This window comes from Hylobates moloch, unplaced genomic scaffold, assembly GCF_009828535.3.
Source record: "Hylobates moloch isolate HMO894 unplaced genomic scaffold, HMol_V3 SCAFFOLD_10, whole genome shotgun sequence".
Taxonomy (NCBI): domain Eukaryota; kingdom Metazoa; phylum Chordata; class Mammalia; order Primates; family Hylobatidae; genus Hylobates; species Hylobates moloch.
Window position 1 is genome coordinate 82,647,908 of NW_026652285.1, and position 20,382 is coordinate 82,668,289.

The 20,382-nt window shown below is 36.7% G+C and overlaps 1 protein-coding gene across 2 annotated transcripts in view; it reads right to left on the reverse strand.

The window, feature by feature from the left end:
* The window catches only part of SVEP1 (sushi, von Willebrand factor type A, EGF and pentraxin domain containing 1), a 227,046-nt gene that overhangs the window by 146,884 nt on the left and 59,780 nt on the right, over positions 1-20,382 (reverse strand). For both annotated transcript variants that reach the window (XM_058445970.1, XM_032164839.2), the window contains exons 4-5: positions 7,198-7,356; positions 6,187-6,366 (exon numbers count right to left, since the gene is read on the reverse strand). In XM_058445970.1, coding sequence (XP_058301953.1) covers positions 6,187-6,366; positions 7,198-7,356 — 339 coding nt within the window. The remainder of the gene's footprint in view (positions 1-6,186; positions 6,367-7,197; positions 7,357-20,382) is intronic.

Consider the following 20,382-nt stretch of genomic DNA (forward strand, 5'->3'; position numbering starts at 1 on the left):
CAGGGAAAAGAAAGAGGAAGATGGGGAAGCTGTCAAGACCCATGGAAAATGCACTCTCTCAGTCAGAAGGCACAGAGATTGGACAGGAAAAAAGAGTTGGTGCCTGTTGAATATGCCAAATGATGGAGACATATATTCATCTTGATAGATTATAGACAGAACCTACAAGCATTGGGCATCATACAAAAGACAGAAATAACCCCTACAAAAGAATAAAGTTCGATTTCCTCTCAGAGAGCTCTTATAACAATCTCTAAAGATTTTTGAACAAAACATTTGGGACTCAAGAATTTTGTTGAGACTCCGGGTGGGATATATTTTTTCTTCTTCTACTTTTCTGCATTTGCCAATTGTTCATACCATGCATATATTTAGTTATGTTGAAGACAACCTTAAAATATCAGGAAAGGAAGCTGGGGGCAAAATGTTCAAGTGCATATTCAACTGAAGTCATTGTTTGAATTTATTCTACAATGAACCCATTCAAATTATATTAATCAGCACAGCATAAATATATATATATATTTTTTTGAGATGGAGTCTCGCTCTGTCACCCAGGCTGGAGTGCAGTGGCGCAATCTTGGCTCACTGCAAGCTCCGCCTCCCGGGTTCACGCCATTCTCCTGCCTCAGCCTCTCCAAGTAGCTGGGACTACAGGCGCCCGCCACCACACCCGGCTAATTTTTTGTATTTTTAGTGGAGATGGGGTTTCACCATGGTCTCGATCTCCTGACCTTGTGATCCGCCCGCCTCGGCCTCCCAAAGTGCTGGGATTACAAGCGTGAGCCACCGCGCCCGGCCAGCATAAATATTGTGTGCATTAAATAAAAGTTTAGGATCGATTACTCCTTACAGAAAATGCAAGAGTTAGATTAGAGATTAGATCATAAGCCCTAGCCTCTTTTATCCCTGGAATGGTCTGGACCAAAGTCAAGTATTAATAAAAAATGATCAGAAACATTTTGCCTTCCGTGATTTAATTTTTCCTGAATGTGCCCATTATGCAAATAGAATCTTTATTGTGTCTATCAAGTGCATGAAACATCTTGTCTTCTGCATTTTGACTTTTATTGAGTGTGTCCTTCATGTGTATCACAATGCCAAGTGTGAGGTGGGATTAAAAGGTGAATCAGATAAATTCTGATGTATAAAATTTGGAAAACCACATTAAACAATGTTTTGGCTTCAACAAACTGCCAGGATGACTCCAGCTTTCCTAACCTGAGACAAAATGGATTTATTACTGATAATAAATTAGAGTCGGTGCCTCATATAGATGCAAATTATATTGCTTCTCAGATGTTAGTATTAATAAACTTCCATTGCTCCCCAGTGAAAACAAAGCATATGCAATAATTCCTATTTATTCCTTAAACATTTCACTCAAGAATAAACACTTAATACCATTTTAATAGGAACACACTTCTTAAAGAATTTTCAACTTTTTTTTTCGACATGCCGAAAAATCCTGCAATTAATATTTCTTGACTTACATTTATGTTATCACAATCCCTAAATATTTATTTGGCCTTTTAGAAAACAGCAACTTAGACTTTTAAGAGAACAGTCTACTTGTAGTAGACAATGTAAAAAGCTACTCTGGTTCCCATCTTAAAGACTAATCAGATTTTTATTTTTCCAGGCACATGCTTCCTTTCAATCTCCAAATTGTGATAGTATCTATTACTGAAAATAAATCTGATGTTAAATGTAAGGTTCTCATTGGTTGAACCTTTTTTCTCAGGTTTAGTTAGTTAAGACTGAGAAACAACAAAAGAATCCTTTCCTGTTTAGAAAGAAATGCAGAATTCAGATAAAACTGAAAATGAGTATAAGTGCTTTATGAAAAGTGCATAGGAGAAGTGAGAATCAAGTTTACCAATTATTAGTCAACATCCACAAAAACATTAACAACATAACATGATATTTGTAAAAGGCTTTAGATTTTATTCAGGTCTTTCATTTCTGCCTCAATCTTACAAATATTTTTGAGAAAGTATAATATAACTAAAATTATTCACTGTTCTTATAATTAAATCCGTAAAAATATACTACTTTCTCCATACTACCCACCATGAAACATACATGAATTCCTACCCAACTGCCATATTTCATTGAATCCCCATTGTAAGACACAACATTATTTTATGTGCCACTAACAAAGAAACAATAATGCCAATTAAAGGGTTTGCGGCCACTGATTTTAAGATTCATCTCCATTTTAGAGATGTTAAAATGTTTTAAAAAATGTGTTTCAGATTTAGTGAAATATGGTATGTGTTTCATAGAGCAATATCTGATGTAACTAAATACACTGAGCATTAGTGAAAGTGTAAGGGCCTGGGTAAGTACCTTCATTCAGTACAACTTTGTATAGTGGTAAGTTAGCAGTAGCTTTGGTGGTGAAGTTGAATTGTAGCATCTCTCCTTACTCTGCTTTATTTTATTTATATTGGAATTGCAATTGAAATTACATAAAAGAGAACAAGTATGCTTTTTTGTAGTCAAGGTCTCAATCTATCACCCACGCTGGAATGCAGTTGTGTGGTGATGGCTCACTGTGGCCTCCAACTCCTGTGTTCAAGTGACCCTGCTGCCTCAGCCTCCTAAGTAGCTGGGATTACAAGCTTGTGCCATCACACCCATGCATGCTTTTTAATATGAAGTGACAGAAACAGGTCATCAGTGTATATACTGTATTTATCAATGTACGTCAATGCATACATTTATTGATATGTGTATTTGTTAAATTCAAGTTTCCATTCATTCACCAGCGGTATCATCAATGACTGAGGGGCAGAAATACATTCTGTGCTCATAATGAATTCAGTTTAGCAGAGGGGGTAGACAAGTTAATTACCAATAAAAGTGTGGCGCTTTGTATTGCGAGAAGTTAGTTACATTGGGAAATATGTTTGCCAGAATCCCTTTATTGTGGTTGCAAGTCAAGGTTGATCAAAAGAGGAACTTGCACTTGATTTTGGAAGGCAGAAGTGAGGAAGTGGTCATTGTTGTCAGAGTCAGTGATAGAAAAATGCAGTGGCGCCCAGGGGGTTCCAGCTTGCCCTTGTTTGCCTCCATTCCACGTCCTCACTGCTGATCCCATGACCAGTAGTGGCCCCATGTTCATTGCAAGGTTCTTGGCTGCAGAGCCACACGGGCATAACTATGCAGAGGTAAAGCTTCTCTTAGACCTTCCATGAGTTTCTCCTTAGCGATTCCATTTCAAAAGCTGGGCAGCCTCTCAAGTTGACTTGTCAAGAACTCCTCTGATTCTCCCACTCCTCTTCTGTTTCCAAGCTCCTTCTAAAATTGTGTAAGCTCCATTCCCTGAAATAAATCCCTCATCCCATAACATGCATGGTGACTGTGCTTCCTTGACTGACCCTGACACATAGCATAAGAAACATAACGAGGGGTGGGGGCAGGTCTGCAGATGCACAGATGTACGTGTAGAGGTCACCCCATTCAGGAGGAGGAAGTTGGCAACAGTGGAGGGTTGAGAGGACCCAGAGCAAAGGCAGAACCAAGCTGTGGGAACAGCTTCAAATGGCCAGCTTCCTGAGAGAGCATGGCTATTTCTTACAGCTTTAGGGTCAGACACAAGGCTTGGTTATGGAGGGTGGAGGCTTGAGAGGCAGGGGCCAGACCTTATCCTGAAAGGGCAGTCTTCTCTATTTTCTCACTCCTCTTTGGAAGGCTACTGAGTGGCAAGTTAAAATGTAATATTTCCCACCCTCTACCGTAAGGTATTTGGAAGAAGGGGTAAAGATTTTACACAGAACTTAGAACTATTGACTTTACAAAAATATATTTTACAAGTTTTCAAGGATTCATTTTTTCAGTAATGGTATGTGGCTTTTTACCATTTGAGGCTGCATGACTGAAAATGTCTTTCCTTTGCCTTCACACATGAACAGTAGCTTGCCTGAGTTTAGAAATCTAGGGTCTATTCTTTTCCCTCAGAATCCGGGCAACATAGTCTTATTTTCTAACATTGAGAATGGCCAACAAAGGGGCCTAAGGCTAATCTGATTCTTTCTCCTGGGTAGGTAGTGTTGTTTCTAACTATGAAACGGACACAGTTTTCTGTTTTTCTAGGGCATTCAGAAAATTCACTAAGATTATTTCCAGACATAAATCTGCTTTTAATATTTTTTTGTGGCACTTACTAAGTGATTTTAAACTGAATATCCAAGATTTGGGTTGTGAATATTTTCAAAATTTCAGCTTGGGGATATATCTTTAGATCTTCTACTGGTGCATCTCCTCCATTCTGTTCTTTCTCTGGATTCCTCATGTAAAAAGAGTCTATTTCCTGTGACTATTCTCGTGTTACTTTATTCTTTCATTTTTTTTTTTTTTTTTTTTTTTGAGACGGAGTCTCGCTCTGCCGCCCAGGCTGGAGTGCAGTGGCGCAATCTCGGCTCACTGCAAGCTCCGCCTCCCGGGTTCACGCCATTCTCCTGCCTCAGCCTCTCCGAGTAGCTGGGACTACAGGTGCCCGCCACCACGCCCGGCTAATTTTTTTTGTATTTTTAGTAGAGACGGGGTTTCACTGTGGTCTCGATCTCCTGACCTCGTGATCTGCCCGCCTCGGCCTCCCAAAGTGCTGGGATTACAAGTGTGAGCCACCGCACCCGGCCTATTCTTTCATATTTTTATCTTTAGATTTTTTTGATTGACTTTCAAATGAATTTCTTGAGTTAGTTTTCTAATTTATTAATTTGACTTCTAACTAGGTCCATTCATTGTGTCAGTAACCTTTTTTTTTTTTTTACTTCTAATACATATTTTTCCTCTCAAATTTCTTTCATTGCTTGGAATCCTGGCCTTATTTTAGCAATGTAGTTGCCTTTGAATCTCAGCGATTCCATTTTTCTTTCTTTTCTGTCAGGTCTCCTTTGTTCAATCTGCTGATCATTTTCAGTTTTCCTTGTCTTCTGGGGATACCATGTAGGCCAATTTACATTTATAGATGAGTTCAGTATTGGTACCTAACAAATTGGTACCAACACAGATGTCTCCTGGGATTCACAAATGATCTTGGAGTCATGAGTAGGTGGTTCTCCCTTATGGATATGGATGCCAAGAAAAGACCAGAAGACAGAACTAATCTTTAACCAGTGATCCAGCTGATTTGTGGGGTTTTGGAGTAGTCAAATCCTCAGCGAAGTGTTCTGCCAAAAAATGACTAGGGGATATAGTGGGAGTAAGGTTGCCAGATTTAGCAACAAACAAACCAACGAACCAGCACGCCCAGTTACTGATTTAGTAACGCCCAGTTACTAATTTCAGAAAATCAACAAATAATTTTTTAGTATAAGTAGGTTCCAAATCTTGCAGGGGACCTACATATACTAAAATATTATTTATCAAAAATTCAAATTTAACTGGCATCTTGTGTTTCAACTGGCAACCGTAGGTAGGGAGCAGATACTGTACTGAGAAGCTTTGTGGGCAGGGATTCTGATGGAGTTCCTCAAGTCCCTTTGCTTGCCCCCCTCTTACTTTTTCTTAAATATCCTCCTCTTCTAACTCTACTTATAAAACCCTAGGCAGTTGGTTGTGTGACAGTTGTAAGAAGTAGGAAAGCAGGTCCTGGAGATGGCAAGTGGAGGCAGATTGAGGCACTTTTTTTCTTTTATTGCTTCTCTGTATTTGACATGGGAGCCTCAGATTTTATTGGTGGTGCCCACTTTCTATTGGTCTGAGCAGGCTCCTTGGACTTTCACTTTGACAAATTCTCTACTTTCTATAACAGGTCGACTAGTCAAAGTAAAGGCTGGAGATTACAAGTTGGCTAACTGCTCTTGTTGCAGGATACTTGTGTGATTCCTTAAGTCCTACAATTCCAGGAGGCATCGGTCTCCACTCTGATTCTAAACTCTCCTTTACACCATGTCTTGGAGGCTTGACATTTGAGGTTTGGGGTAACCTGTCCATTTACTTCCCAGGCAAACTTTTTCTTTGCTTGTTCATAAAAGGGATATAAAAGGCATAGTTTACAATTATGTGGTCAATTGAACTTGGTAATTCTGATTTCAAATTTCCTATAATTTTTCTCTTTCTGTAGTGTGGGGTCTATGAAATCCAACAAGAAATGAAGGACTGGTTTACTAGAGTTTAAATCAAGGAAATCAAGCAAGACAATAAATAAACAATGTAAATTAGCAGTTTGCATACCTCTGCAGTAGCTCTCTGAACCGGACCACAAACCATTGGGTAGACATAAGATGATGCTGCTTCCCACAAGGTCAAATCCAGGGTGACATCGGACCCCACAGGCTGCATTGAAGTGGTTGTTGCAAGTGTTTTGGATAAAGTAACCATTTTCAGGAGGCTTCAGGGCAGGGCAGTGGACAACTAACATTTACCAAAATAAAATTGAAAAGCAAAGTTAGCCTTTTGTCTATGATATATCCTGTTTCTTTTTTTTTTTCTTTCAAGGGGGCATTTATGCATATGTGTCAATTGCCTACAGCATTTCCATTTACCGCATTTGGATTTTCAAGTACATATTTGGAAGAAGAACCCTTATATCCGATTCCTATTAGGTACTAACTTCCAATTAAATTTTAAATACAAACTAAATATTATTTTTTAAGCTTTAAAAAATTTATTTTGCTATCTATATGGATATGAGATTTTATAGTTCTTGACCTTCATATGTCATTAGATATTTTCCCTCTTGACTAAGGTAGAATAAAACAAAGAACAAATAAGGCTAGCAAAGTATATTTGCTACAAATCCCAAGAGCCACAGCTTCTTGCACATGGTGTATGCTATTTAAATATTTTTAATTTTTGATATGAATAATACTGACACCCTTTACTTATAAAAATATATTATTTCAAAGATAAATGTGACTATCACCAGAGCCAAGATGAGCTCATTTTTATTCAAATTTGTTGTTGAAATTGTGGCTTTTCTTTTTTCGATTCATTTTAAATGTTTTCCAAGTACTAAGCCTTTCTGATTTCAAGGTGATGTTACTCCCAGCATCTCAGTTCCCCTTTCTCTGGAGCAGGATAGGGATGTGTTCCATGATAAGAATGTTATAAAATCAAATCATCCCACTCCCCCAAAAAATATGATTAGAGAAAAGAACATTAAAGATCATTCTAAATGAGTTAGATGCAAACACAAGGAAATCAGCTTTTATGTTTCCTATTTTCCAACAGTGGGAGACTCACGTTCACAGGTCTGGCCAGATGCCCTATATCCCTCTCTGCAGACACAGTCTTCAGGGGACGTGCTTCCAGGTGGAGAGGTGTGATTTTCATCAGGACATGGAATGCAACTGCTGATTCCTCCTGGTGAACCTTCAGGTTTGTATGTCCCTGATGGGCAAGCTGGGGACAGACAAGCCAGAGAAGTCCATGTTATGTGGCACATCAGCTGGTAGTTAACAAAACATTTGAAATTAATACGGAAGAGAAAACCAAACAATAGCTTTCCATAGAAACAGTGATGTAGGCTGGGCACGGTGGCTCATGCCTGTAATCCCTGTACTTTGGGAGGCCGAGGTGGGTGGATCACCTGAGGTCAGGAGTTCGAGACCAGCCTGGCCAACATGATGAAACCCCATGTCTACTAAAAATACAAAAAATTGGCCGGGCGTGCTGGCATGTGCCTATAATCCTAGCTACTCAGGAGGCCAAGGCAGGAGAATCACTTGAACCTGGGACCCAGAGGTTGCAGTGAGCCGAGATAGCACCACTGCACTCCAGCCTGGGCAACAGGAGCAAAACTCCATCTCAAAAAAAAAAAAAAAAAAAGAAAAGAAAAGAAAGAAAAAGAAATAGTAATATAATTCAAGCAAAGAGAGAAACCAACATTTTTGTTTTTTAAAGAATGATGTAATTTGTTATTTGCAAGGTATGAAGTGGTCTCTTATGTCCCACAATTAGTTTCAAATACAACACAACGCAGCATGAAATGTCTGGGCTGATTTGTGGGAAAATTCAAAATAGCAACTTATATTAAGTCACTAGGAGGAATCAACGATCCTCAACAGATAAAAAAAACTTTGATAAGTATGATGTCCCCTATAGCCCATCTCTCCTATCCTATGCACCTCATCTCTACCACTGAGCCCCAGCTCCTCTCTTAGCAAAGGAGAATAACTGCAGATATGCAAAAAGCACTTAGCCCATTGTTTCTGTTCAAGGATCTTGAGAAAGGATGAGGAGAAAGTGAAGAGCTTGAGGGACATAATCCAACTGACAGGAACTAGGCCTTTTGAAGAAAAAAGAATTAAAGACCCTGCTTTTCCCAGGCTCATGGAAAAAAAAAAGATTAAAAGCAGAATCTAATTGACCTTGCTTCAAATCTTTCCTCTGCATAGACAATGTAGCTTTGAATTTGTAACTTAATCCCTCTAGACTTATGCGTCTGTAAAATAATTTAAATTTCAGAAATTTAATAATAGAGAAATTGTGGAATCAAGAGACTTGCAATGCTCAGTTAAGCCAATTAAATGTGGCATAGTCCCAGGTTGCATTTTATTATTAAATAACGGTTGCAACCAAGCAATGTGCATTTACGTGGGGATTTTTTTTTTTTTTTTGAGACGGAGTCTCGCTCTGTCGCTCAGGCTGGAGTGCAGTGGCGCGGTCTTGGCTCACTGCAATCTCCGCATCCCCGGTTCATGCCATTCTCCTGCCTCAGCCTCCCAAGTAGCTGGGACTACAAGTACCCGCCACCATGCCTGGCTAATTTTTTGTATTTTTAGTAGAGACGGGGTTTCACCATGTTAGCTAGGATGGTCTCAATCTCCTGACCTCATGATCCGCCCGCCTCGGCCTCCCAAAGTGCTGGGATTACAGGCGTGAGCCACCGTGCCTGGCCTATGTGGGGACATTTTACATAAATTATCTCATTTAATCCTCACAGTATTAATAAGCAGCATTACAAGATTATGCTATCAATATTTGCATTAATTTCATTAGTATTATTATATCCATTTAAACATCAGAAAATGGAGGCTTAAAGAGATTCAATGACGACTAAAGTTACTCAGTTAGTGGGTGACAAAGATAGAATTTTAAAGCAAATATTTATATACAATTCACTATGTCCTAGGGACTGTTCTACATTATAAATATTATCTTGTTAACTTCCTAATACCTTATGAAGTAACTAATATTATTAATCCCATTTGTAGATGGGAAGACAAAGGCACTAAGAGTTTAAATAACTTGTCATAGTTACACAGTGAGTTAAGTGGCAGAGCTAGGATTTGAATCCAGACAATTCAGAACCAGAGTCCATGTTCTTTACCACTACACGTGCTGTGACTCAAACCCAGGCCTCTTGGACGCTAAAGCTAAATCATTATAATATACTAAAACTAAAATATAATATACTAAACCTAAATCATATAATAAACTAAAACTAAAATATAAAATAAAAATATAATATACTAAAACATTATAATAAACTAAAACTAAAACATTATAATATACTAAAAAAATCATATTGAAAGGTGGGATTCATAATATGTTATTATTTGAAAAGCCATGCTTCTAAAATTTTTGACTTTCTTTAAAAACAAAAGATACCATTTTCATGATATATGGTAGCAAATTCTAGATCTGGAGAGATTTGTGATTATGAATGAAGGAAACACTTAAAAATAGTAATAATGATATAAGACATGATAAATAATTTAGCATAAAGGAGACATTACTTTGAAGCATTGTATTAGCGATACTGAATTACTGAATTATTTATATTACTGGATATCAATATTGTAATATTTCTTTCTATAAAATATCAGTAAATATCTGATCGGGATCCTCAAAGAGATGAAAGACAACATGGTTTCCTTTAAACAGGAGTCAGCAGCTGTAGAAGAAAATGATTGAGATAGAGAGATAGAAAAGAAAGTTTAAAATGTAAATGCAAAATTAGAATTGTGATTGGGCCAGTAAAAAGAAGCCATATAACTTCAGAACAAGGGAATTGAGTAGAAGTAATGGTTGTGATATTAATGCAAAGATATATTAATGCAAAGATATGAGAAGTAATGGTTGTGATATTAATGCAAAGATATATTCCTAACCTGGAGCTTCAGTGCAAAAGTACTCATTAAGTTCCAGGAAAAATTAACAAAAGTCACATCCAGGATGAAAGAAAAATATTGCAGCCTTATAGGAAAGGAAATTAAGATACTCATAAAGGGGAAAATCAAACTGATATTTCATTTTTTCTTTGCAAAAACAAATGCCAGGAAAAAACGGAATAAGATAAATAGCTTTGTGAAAAAAAAATTATGAACCCCAAATTTTATTATGTGGGCAAGCTATTGTTAAGTAGGTGGGAAGAGAAAGACATTCGAGGATGTGCATGGCTTAGAAAACAAAGCCATTTTATTTTATGTCCAGGCACGGTGGTTCATGGCTATAATTCCAGCACTTCGGGAGACTGAGGCAGGAGGATTACCTGAGCCCAAGAGTTTCAATACCAGCCTGGGCAACATAGCTACACCCGTCTCTTAAAAATATTTTTAAAATTAGGCCAGGTGTGGGTGGCTCACGCCTGTAATCCCAGCACTTTGGGAGGTCAAGGTGGGCGGATCACCTGAGGTCAGGAGTTCAAGACTGCCCTGGCCAACATGGCAAAACCCCATCTCTATTAAAAATACAAAAGTTAGCTGGACATGGTGGCAGGTGTCTGTAATCCCAGCTACTTGGGAGGCTGAGGCAGGAGAATTGCTTGAACTCGGGAGGCAGAGGTTGCAGTGAGCCAAGATCATGTCACTGCACTCCAGCCTGGGTGACAGAGCGAGATGCTGTCTTCAAAAAAAAAAAAAAAAATTTAAAAAATTAGCAGAGCATGGTGGTACTTGACTGTAGCCTCAGCTGCTTGGGAGGTTAAGGCGCTTCAACGAGCTATGATTGCACCACTGCAATCCAGCCTAGGGCCTGGATGATAGAACAAGAACCTGTCTCAAAAAAAAAAAAAAAAAAAACAAAACAAAAAACAAAAAGGCCATACTTCATTGACTGAGAAAGAAATCAAAAAAAGATTTCAAGAATGAGAAAAAAGGGTACTGAATTAATAGTTTGAGATTAGGAAATTGTGGAACATATAGTAAATTGCTAACTAAAATAACTGTGGAAATGAAAACAAATATTAAAGAAAGTCTAAGAAAGCAAAAGATTCTATTTTGCTTATAGATATATATTTAATATATGATACTTGAAGAAAATGATCTTTATGGTTTTACAAGGTTTGTATTCATGGGAGAATTATCAGGCTTTCAGGTTTATTTTTGCTGATCTACATTTTCTAGTTTTGTTACAATGAATAGGTATTATGTGGGCAAAACCAAAAGTAAACGAAGTTAGGCCCAGCACGGTGACTAACATCTGTAATCCCAGCACTTTGGGAGGACAAGGCGGGCTGATCACCTGAGGTCAGAAGTTCGAGACTAGCCTGGCCAACATGGTGAAACCCTGTCTCTACTAAAAATACAAAAATTAGCCGGGTATGGTGGTGCACACCTGTAATCCAGCTATTTGGGAGGCAGAGACAGGAGAATCACTTGAACCTGGGAGACGGAGGTTGCAGTGAGCCATGATAGCACCACTGCACTCCAGCCTGGGTGACAGAGGAAGACTCCATCTCAAAAAAAAAAAAAAAAAGTAAATGCAGTTATATATAAAAGAGAGTATAGTCTCAAATCATATATTTTGTTTGTTTGTTTGTAGAGCCCACCTTGCTCTTTAACCAGGCTGTGTTCAAACTCTCAAACCTCCCACCTCAGCCTCCCAAATAGCTAGGACAACAGGCACATACCACCATGCCCGGCTTCAAATCATAGATTTCATTTCATGGTTATTGGCTCTCTGACCTTGGAGACCACTTTGATTTCTCATTCCTCCTCTATCTCCTTCAATATCTAAATAAAACATGTTCTTTGGTTCTTATTCCCTAAAAATCTTCTGCGTTACTTTTATCTTAGATGTGACCTCATCATCTCTCTTCTGGTTTTTACAACATCTTCCTTACTAGTCCCTCGGCCTTACCTCTACCCTTCAATCCATTTGAGATGTTGCGACCTGAAGATTTTTCAAAACTATAAATTCAGTCAAATCATTTTCCACCCAAAGGCTGTACCAACCAGATAAGCCCCTCTCTCTTTAGCCTGGAATATAAAGATATCTTTGATTTGTCTGTAACCTTCCTACCTCTGCAGCTGCAATGAACCAGCATATCATAAGCTGGTTAGAACCTGCTTCAAGATCAACTAGTGCCTAGTTTTGTACTGTCCCCTTCCCCTGACTCCCACCACATTTTTGGGGAGTTTGAGCAATTTGCTTCATTTCTCTGTGACTTGGTTTCTTCATGTGTAATAGGAGTAGTACTTTCCTCATACATTTTTGTTGTTGTTGTTAGGATTAATTGAAATCACGTGAGTAAAGCAACAATGCCTGGCATGTTGTTGGCATTTGGGAAATGTTAGAATAATGTCTCCAACCCTTCATTTTCTCAACCATAAAATAGATAATTATACTTCTTTTATAGATTTGTTGTGCCAGATAGATGCTCTGGCGCTTGGTAAATATTACCTTCCTTTCTTTCCCTTTCCTATCTTCCACTTCTGCATTTCTGCCTTCCCGCCTGCGAGTGAATCTCCAGCATCCTTCAAGACTCTAACTCATTCTTTAAAGGTTCTCTAACTTCTTCAGACAGATTTTGTTGCCTTCTCGCAGAACCCACAGAGTACACTACCCATTCCTCTGCACTGGCACACATCACACTCTTTGTAACACACAGGTTTCTCATTCCTTCAGTGGGAATTATGCTCCTGTATGTTCAAAGAGTCTTCCAATTACCTGACCCGGCCATTGTCCAGCCAATTGCCTGAGCTGGCAGTCACTCAATCAAAGGAGGGCAAAAGAAAACACGCCTTGCTGGAGAGTGGAGGGTGGGTTTGGTGTGCAAGGAGAGTAGTAAAGTCAGGAAGACTAACAACAGAATCAAGTGAAAGGACAGTAGACTTGGAATCAAAACAACTGAGTTGCAATCTTGGCTCTTCCACTAACAAGCTATGGGGTCACTGGCAAGTGACTGTTTTTTTCTTTCACTATAATATACAGAAGTTACAAGTAAAGATGTCTGTGATCTTTCCAAGGCTAACATAAGATGATTCCATAAATAGAATAATACTAAAAACCAACTTAAAGAAATCCTCCATATGAATGGTCAGATTCTGGCTACAGATTTTATAAATTATTTTTTAAAATAATACTGCATGAAAAGGACCTAATCTTATAGTATTACTCTCCAAAATCTTTTAAATAATCAAGAATTTAAAACACTGGAGAACAGAGTTTTGAATTAAAATACCCAAAAGTACATTTGGAAATATATTGTGAAATTCATAATGATAATGAAAAACAGACTTTAGGAGAACTATTTAAAGGCATTGCACAATTCTAGTGGGAGAGGTGTAATCAACTTCCTTGATTCCCAAGGGGGAAAAATTCCTCATCCCAAACCAAGCAAAAGTTGAAAAAAATGAAATAAATCTTTGGTTTGAACAAGTTTCACAAGTCTTCGTAAAGGTCTATGAATTGTTTTCCATTTTTAATATGAGATGTTTCCTTCCTGGAAATGTACCAAATATTATTTCTTAATTGCTCTTTTTGTTGTTGTTAAAATAAGCACTTTCTCTTTTCAGAAACATCTTGGCGGTTATCAGCTACTATTACTGGAAGTGTGAATTCTCGAGGTTATCACGTTGTACTAACATTAGATTTTTCTTCAGCTGACCATGCAATTCTTTGACTGAAGTAAATAAAAACACCAATCAGTTTGGAATTTGTAAAACACAAAAAAATCTCCACCATCTCTAATATATCTTACCCATTAAATATCAATTCCTTAGGTGACTATTTTAGTATTAATAACATATATTAGACAGTGACTTACATTTTACAAAATTTCTCCTCATACATGTCTTAGATTAACTTGTAAAAATCGTGATAAATATTAGGAGCCCTTATTTCCTTGCACAATTCATCTTTAAAAGTTAACAAATCACTTTAAGGAGTTTTAGGGCAGTTGCATGAGCTGCATTTAGGCTGTGCACTCCACAACTTCAAGGGTGCCTGTTTATGTGAATAATAATGGCATCCCCTGGAGTGTACAACACCAAGGCTCTACTTTCTGCTATAAATAGGTAAGAAACCAAGCAAATTCGGGGCCTGCATTCTCTTTTTGACTTTATGGATTTCATCTGAATAAGGAATCTGTTCCTACAAAGAGTCGTGCTAAGATTTTGAACATAGGAATACACTACTCTAGAAGAGAACGTGTTTTCTCCATGTAGAACCAATGTTTTCAAAATAAGACAAGGACCCAGGTGTGCATATAGGGACTTTCTTTTTATGAGGCAGCCAAGATCCTTTCTATTTTCCTCAATGAATTAGACGAGGAGACTTTCAATTGCCCTGAATTCTATACATCTGTACCTGTGTAAAATGCATTAACAGCCTGTCATTCTCCCTGTGACTGGTTAGCTCATTTGGCTGGAGTACAGACTATTTGGACAAAGTTGTGAATTTGAACCCTGGTGTGGTGCCATGGCAGGAAATGGCTCCCTAGCTACAGGATGCCATATTGCAAATGTAAGCACATGCTCAGACTTGCCAGGAGATTAGTGATGGATCAGGACAAGTCTATCAAAAAACAAAACCCTCAAAGGACTGTGTACAAAAGAGATTGCATCAGCAAAGTAATTTTTATATGTTGGGGATCAATATATGTGTATGCACACATACACACTCAAAAATACACACATATATTCACACATCAATACAACCAGCTGTGTAGAGAACATTTAAATGAATCCTTTGTTGTTGAAAACTCTGTATTCTTTATTGTCTTAAAGTGTTTACCATCTGGATGAGAAAGGTGACATCATCCTGATTTTTATAATTAAAATTTCATTGGCAAGTACTTTTAGGAGAGGCCCTGTGGAGATTTTTTAGAATTATTTTTAACCTCATTTTTCTTTTCTAAAATAGCTAATAACTCAGAATCATGTAAGAAAGAAAAAAATTACTAAACAAGTTTGGTTTAACTATTCTTTTACTGTTTGACACTTAGGTTGATTCTAACTTTTTTACAAACTTGAACAGCTTTTCTCTAAACATTTCGTTCCCTTAAATATTTGATCCATTTTTAAAAAATTTTCTTAGGCAAAGGAATATTAAACTATTAAACTCACAAGTCTCTTAAACTATTTTATATTCACATTATCAGGACTGAAAGTACATGACTTATTGTACTCTTCATTTTCACTGGGTATTAACAGTTTTAAAAATTACTTGGATAATTATTTAAATGGATAATAATTTAATGGATAATTATTTAAATATGAAAGTGTGTGAACTTCAGTGCAACAGGGTTTCAACTTGAACCTAGAGTAGATCCATCCCTGGGATTCAGACTTGTGTAGGTCCAACAAAAGTTGATTTGCATGAAGAATTTGAGAGCCTTCTGGGAGAAAACTCCATCCATGGCAGGGATAACATTAAAAAAATTACAATTTAGAATGGCATGATTGTTGATCACTTAGATCAGACATCCACTGTAGCAGCAAAGCAAGGTTCTGCATACCAACTTATCTGCCAGATGTTACCTTCATAGATGCTGGATTGTGGGATAGGCCAGTGGGCCAGCAAAGGGGGTCAGATCAGCAAAGAGGCACTCAAGGCACTTAAACAATAGCAATTTACCAACCAGAACATAAGTATTTCAGGATTTTAACAACTTTTACAACTGTATTGTTGCATACTTGTTGAATGTTAGCCTGTCCTAAGGAAAGAGAGAATCGGCATATGTCGGCCCTAATGACCCTTGATTTTAGCAGCTAGGAAGGAGAAAAGATTCTGAGTGTAGTTTGGTGTTTATTGTCAAATGTGTTTCCCTTTGGGTCCTATAAAGAGTGGTAACTTATGGGTAATATTCAGGCTGTAGTTGGCTTTGATATTTTTCTTTCTTCACTTCTCTACCTCACATTCAATAAGAAATTAGCCTGTAGTAGTTTGGAAATACAGATTATATCAGTTGTTATCCATTTCCATTACTGGTACACTAATTTAAAAGCCTTTTTATTTTAGGGCTTGATTGTCTCTAACCTCCACACATACGTTGCCTTTTCTACTTTGCTTCACACTCAGTGACTTTCAGCCACAGGTGCCAAATTAATATTCCTATAACACTGCTTTTATCATGCCACTTTTCTGCCCCAAGATCTTCAATAGCTCACTATTGCCAGTTAACCAAAGGCCATGTCTTCAGCCTGAAATTCAAGTCCCAGTACAATTTAGAATAGAGTCCTTACTCTTACTTGTCTTGCCTTGAATTCCACTATATCCATAGATTTTTCCTACCTTCCCACCCATGCAAGCTACCTCCAGTCCCCATCACAGGCTTATAGTTTTCATTCTCTGCAAGTCTTCTTCATTTCTAACTGTCCAAATCCTATCATTCAAACCAGGTGGAAATCCTGCCACCCCCACAACTAATGGGAAACATTTTTGAATGCCTATAGCATTTTGTGCATGTTTTATGTCACATTACTTTTATTTTCATTCAATCATAAAATTCTAAAAAACATTCAATTTACTCACAGGAAGACAGAAAAAAATAAACAGAGAAACAAAAATCAGAGAGAATAAACAGAAAACAAAAAATAAACTGGCAGACTTAAGCCCTACCATATCAATAAATACATCAAATATAAGTAGTCTAACTATACCATTTAAGTGATAGGGATTAAAAACATGATCCACCTACATGCTCACTTAGAAACTCACTTAAACATAGCATAGGCAAGTTCAAAGTAAAATTATAGAAAAAGATACATTGTGCAAACATTAATGAAAGGAAAGAAGGAATGTATGTTATATCAGATGAAGCAAGTTGAAGGGGAAATTTATAGTGCTAAATGCGTGCATTAGAAAAGAAATCTCAAATTGATAATCTAAGTTCCCACCTGAAGAACCTTGAAAACGAAGAGCAAAATAAACCCAAATTAAACAGAGGGAAGGAAATAGTAAATATAAGAGCAGAAATCAATAAAATTAAAAACAGAAAAACAAAAGAGAAAATTAATAGAATAAAGATTTTGAAAAGATAAAAAAATGATTTAGGAAGACTAATACAGAGAAAAAGAGAGAAGGCACAAATTACCAATATCAGGTAAGCAGACTCCACGGACATGGAAAAGATACTATATACTATGCACAGCTCTACTTACATATCTGACAACTCAAATGAAACAGACCAATTCATCAAAAATTATAAACTATGATAATTCATACAGTATTAAAAATAATTTGAATAGTGCTATGGTCAAAAAAATTGAATTCATAATTTTGAAATGTCCAAAAAATATCCAGGTCCAGATGATTTCAGTGGAGAATTCTACCAAACATTTGCCAAATATCTACCAAAAAAAATCAGCACCACTTCTACATAATTTCTTCCAAAAAATAACAAAGAAAGGAACATGTCCAAATTCATTTTATCAAGCTAGTGTTACCCTGATACCTAAGTGAGATGCAGAGTATAAATAAACAAAAAACTGCAGAACATCTTAGAAATACAGACACAAAAAATCTTAACAAAATGTTAGCAAATGGTATTCAGCAATATGTAAAAAGAATTATACATCATGATTAAGTCAGGTTTATTGTAGGGAGGCAAGGTTGGTTCAATATTTGGAAATCAATCAATGTAATCACATTAACAATATTAACAGGCTAAAGAAGAAAATGCACAAGGTCATGTCAATTGATGAAGAAAAATTTCCGCAAACAAAATTGTCACGAATTTATGATAAAAACTCTCAGAAAAGTAGTAACAGAAGAGAATTTACTCAACTCAATGAAGAGAAGCCTCAAGATCATACAAATATTATTATCATTATTATTATTTTTAGGCAGGGTCTCACTCTGTCACCCATGCTGGAGTGCAGTGGCACAATCACGGCTCACTGCAACCTTGACCTCCCAGGCTCAAGTGACCCTCTTACCTTCACTGCCCATGTAGCTGGGACTACCAGCGTGCACCACCATGCTTGACTAATTTTTGTACTTTTTGTAGAGATGGGGTTTTACCACATTGCTCAGCCTGGTCTCAAACTCCTGGACTCAGGCAATCTGCCTGCCTCAGCTTCCCAAAGTGCTGGGACTTCAGGTGTGAGCCACAAATAATATTTTCCTTAATAATGAAAGTCCAAATGCTTTTCCCTTATGATTGGAACTAAAGCAGTTCTTTTTTAAAATAGTAGTGGAAGTTCTAACCAGAACAGTAAGGGAAGAAAATGAAATAAAACATATTCGGATTAGAAAGGAAGAAATAAAACTATACCTATTTATAAGTGATGTGATTCTCCTTATAAGAAATTTCAAGTACTCTACCAAAAGCAAAAAACAAAACACTCCTAGAACAGGTAAGTTAAGCAAGGTTGCAAGATACAAGGGAAACAAACACAAATCAATTGTTTCTATGTACTAGCAGTGAACATGTGGACAACGAAATTAAAAATATGTTTATAATTATTTACAATTGCTCAAAAATAATAAAGCAAGCATGTACAAAACTTATATACTATACAATGCTGAAAAGGAAATCAAATATCTAAATTAATATATCATGTTTGTGGATTGGAAAGTTCAACGTGTAAAAATGTTAATTCTTCCATAATTAATATGCAGATATAATACAACTCCTAGGAAAATCCCAAGAAGATTTTTTTAAATGTAGACAATATTATTCTAAAATTTATATGGGAAGGCAAAGAAATTAAAATTAGCTAAGACAATTATAAAGAAGAATACAGTAGAAGGAATTAGTCTACTTGCTTTCAAGACTTATTATACAGCTATAATAATCAAGACTATGCAGTATTGATAGATCAACAGAACAGAAGAGCAATCCAGAAATAGAGCTACACTAATGTGCCTGGCTGATTTTGTTTTTTACTTTTTAAAAAAAATTATACTTTAAGTTCCGGGATACATGTGCAGAATGTGCAGGTTTGTTACACAGGTATACATGCACCATGGTGGTTTGCTGCATCCATCAACCCGTCATCTATGCCTGGCTGATTTTTAACCAAAGTGCAAAAACAATTTAATAGAGGAAAGATAGTCTTTTCAAGAAATGGTTTTGCAACAGTCAGATATCCATAAGTACAATAATTAACCTTGACCTAAGTCTCAAACCTTATACAAAAATTAAGTCAAAATATCATGGATTTAAGTATAAAATATAAAACCATAAAACTTTTAGAAACAAACATAGGAGAAAATCTTCAGGAACCAGTATTAGCCAAAGAATTCTTAGACTTGACACCAAAAGCAGAATTCATAGAAATAAAATTGATAACTGGACTTCAAACTTAAAAATTTTTGCACTATAAAAGCCTCTCATAGAAGAACTAAAAAGTCAACCCACAGAATGGAAGACAATATTTTCAACCTACATATCTGACATAGGACTAGTATGTAGACTATATAAAGAACTCTCATAACTTAAAAGTAGAAAAACAAAAACAACAATTAGACAATGAACAAAAGACATGAAGAGACAGTTCACTGAAGAAAAAATATAGATGGCAAATAAACCTATGAAAAGATGTTTAACATCATTAGTCACTGGGGACATGCAAATTAAAACCAAAATGTGTCATCACAACACACCTATCAGAATAGCTAAAATGAAAAATAGTGACAACACCAAGTGCTGTCAAGGAGGCAGAGAAACTGGATCACTCATACGTTTCTGATGGAAATGTAAAGTAGTTCAGCCACTCTGAAAAACATTTTGGCAGGTTCTTAAACAAAAATATGCAACTACTGTGCAATCCCACAATTACATTCCTGGGCATTTAGCCCAGTGAATTAAGGACTTATGTTTACATTAAAACCTATACACAAATGTGTATAGCAGCTTTATTCATAAAAGCCAAAACCTGGAAACAACCCAGATGTCCTTCAACAGGCAAACGGTTAAACTGTGGTACATTTATACTATGAAATACTACTCAGCAATAAAAAGAAATGAATTATTGGTACAAACAACCATCTGGAAAAATCTCTAGAGAATTATGCCATGTGAAAAAAGCCAGGCTCGAAATGTCACATTCTGCATGGCTCCATTTATATAACACTCGTGAAATGACAAAATTATAGAAATAGAGAATACATTAGTGGTTGCAATAGGTTAAAGCTATGGGTTGGCTGGAAGTGACTGTGGCTCTAAAAGAGCAACAAAAGGATTATTGTGGTGGTAGTAATGTTCTGTATTGTAACCATATCAATGTCAATATCCTGTTTGAGATACTGTAC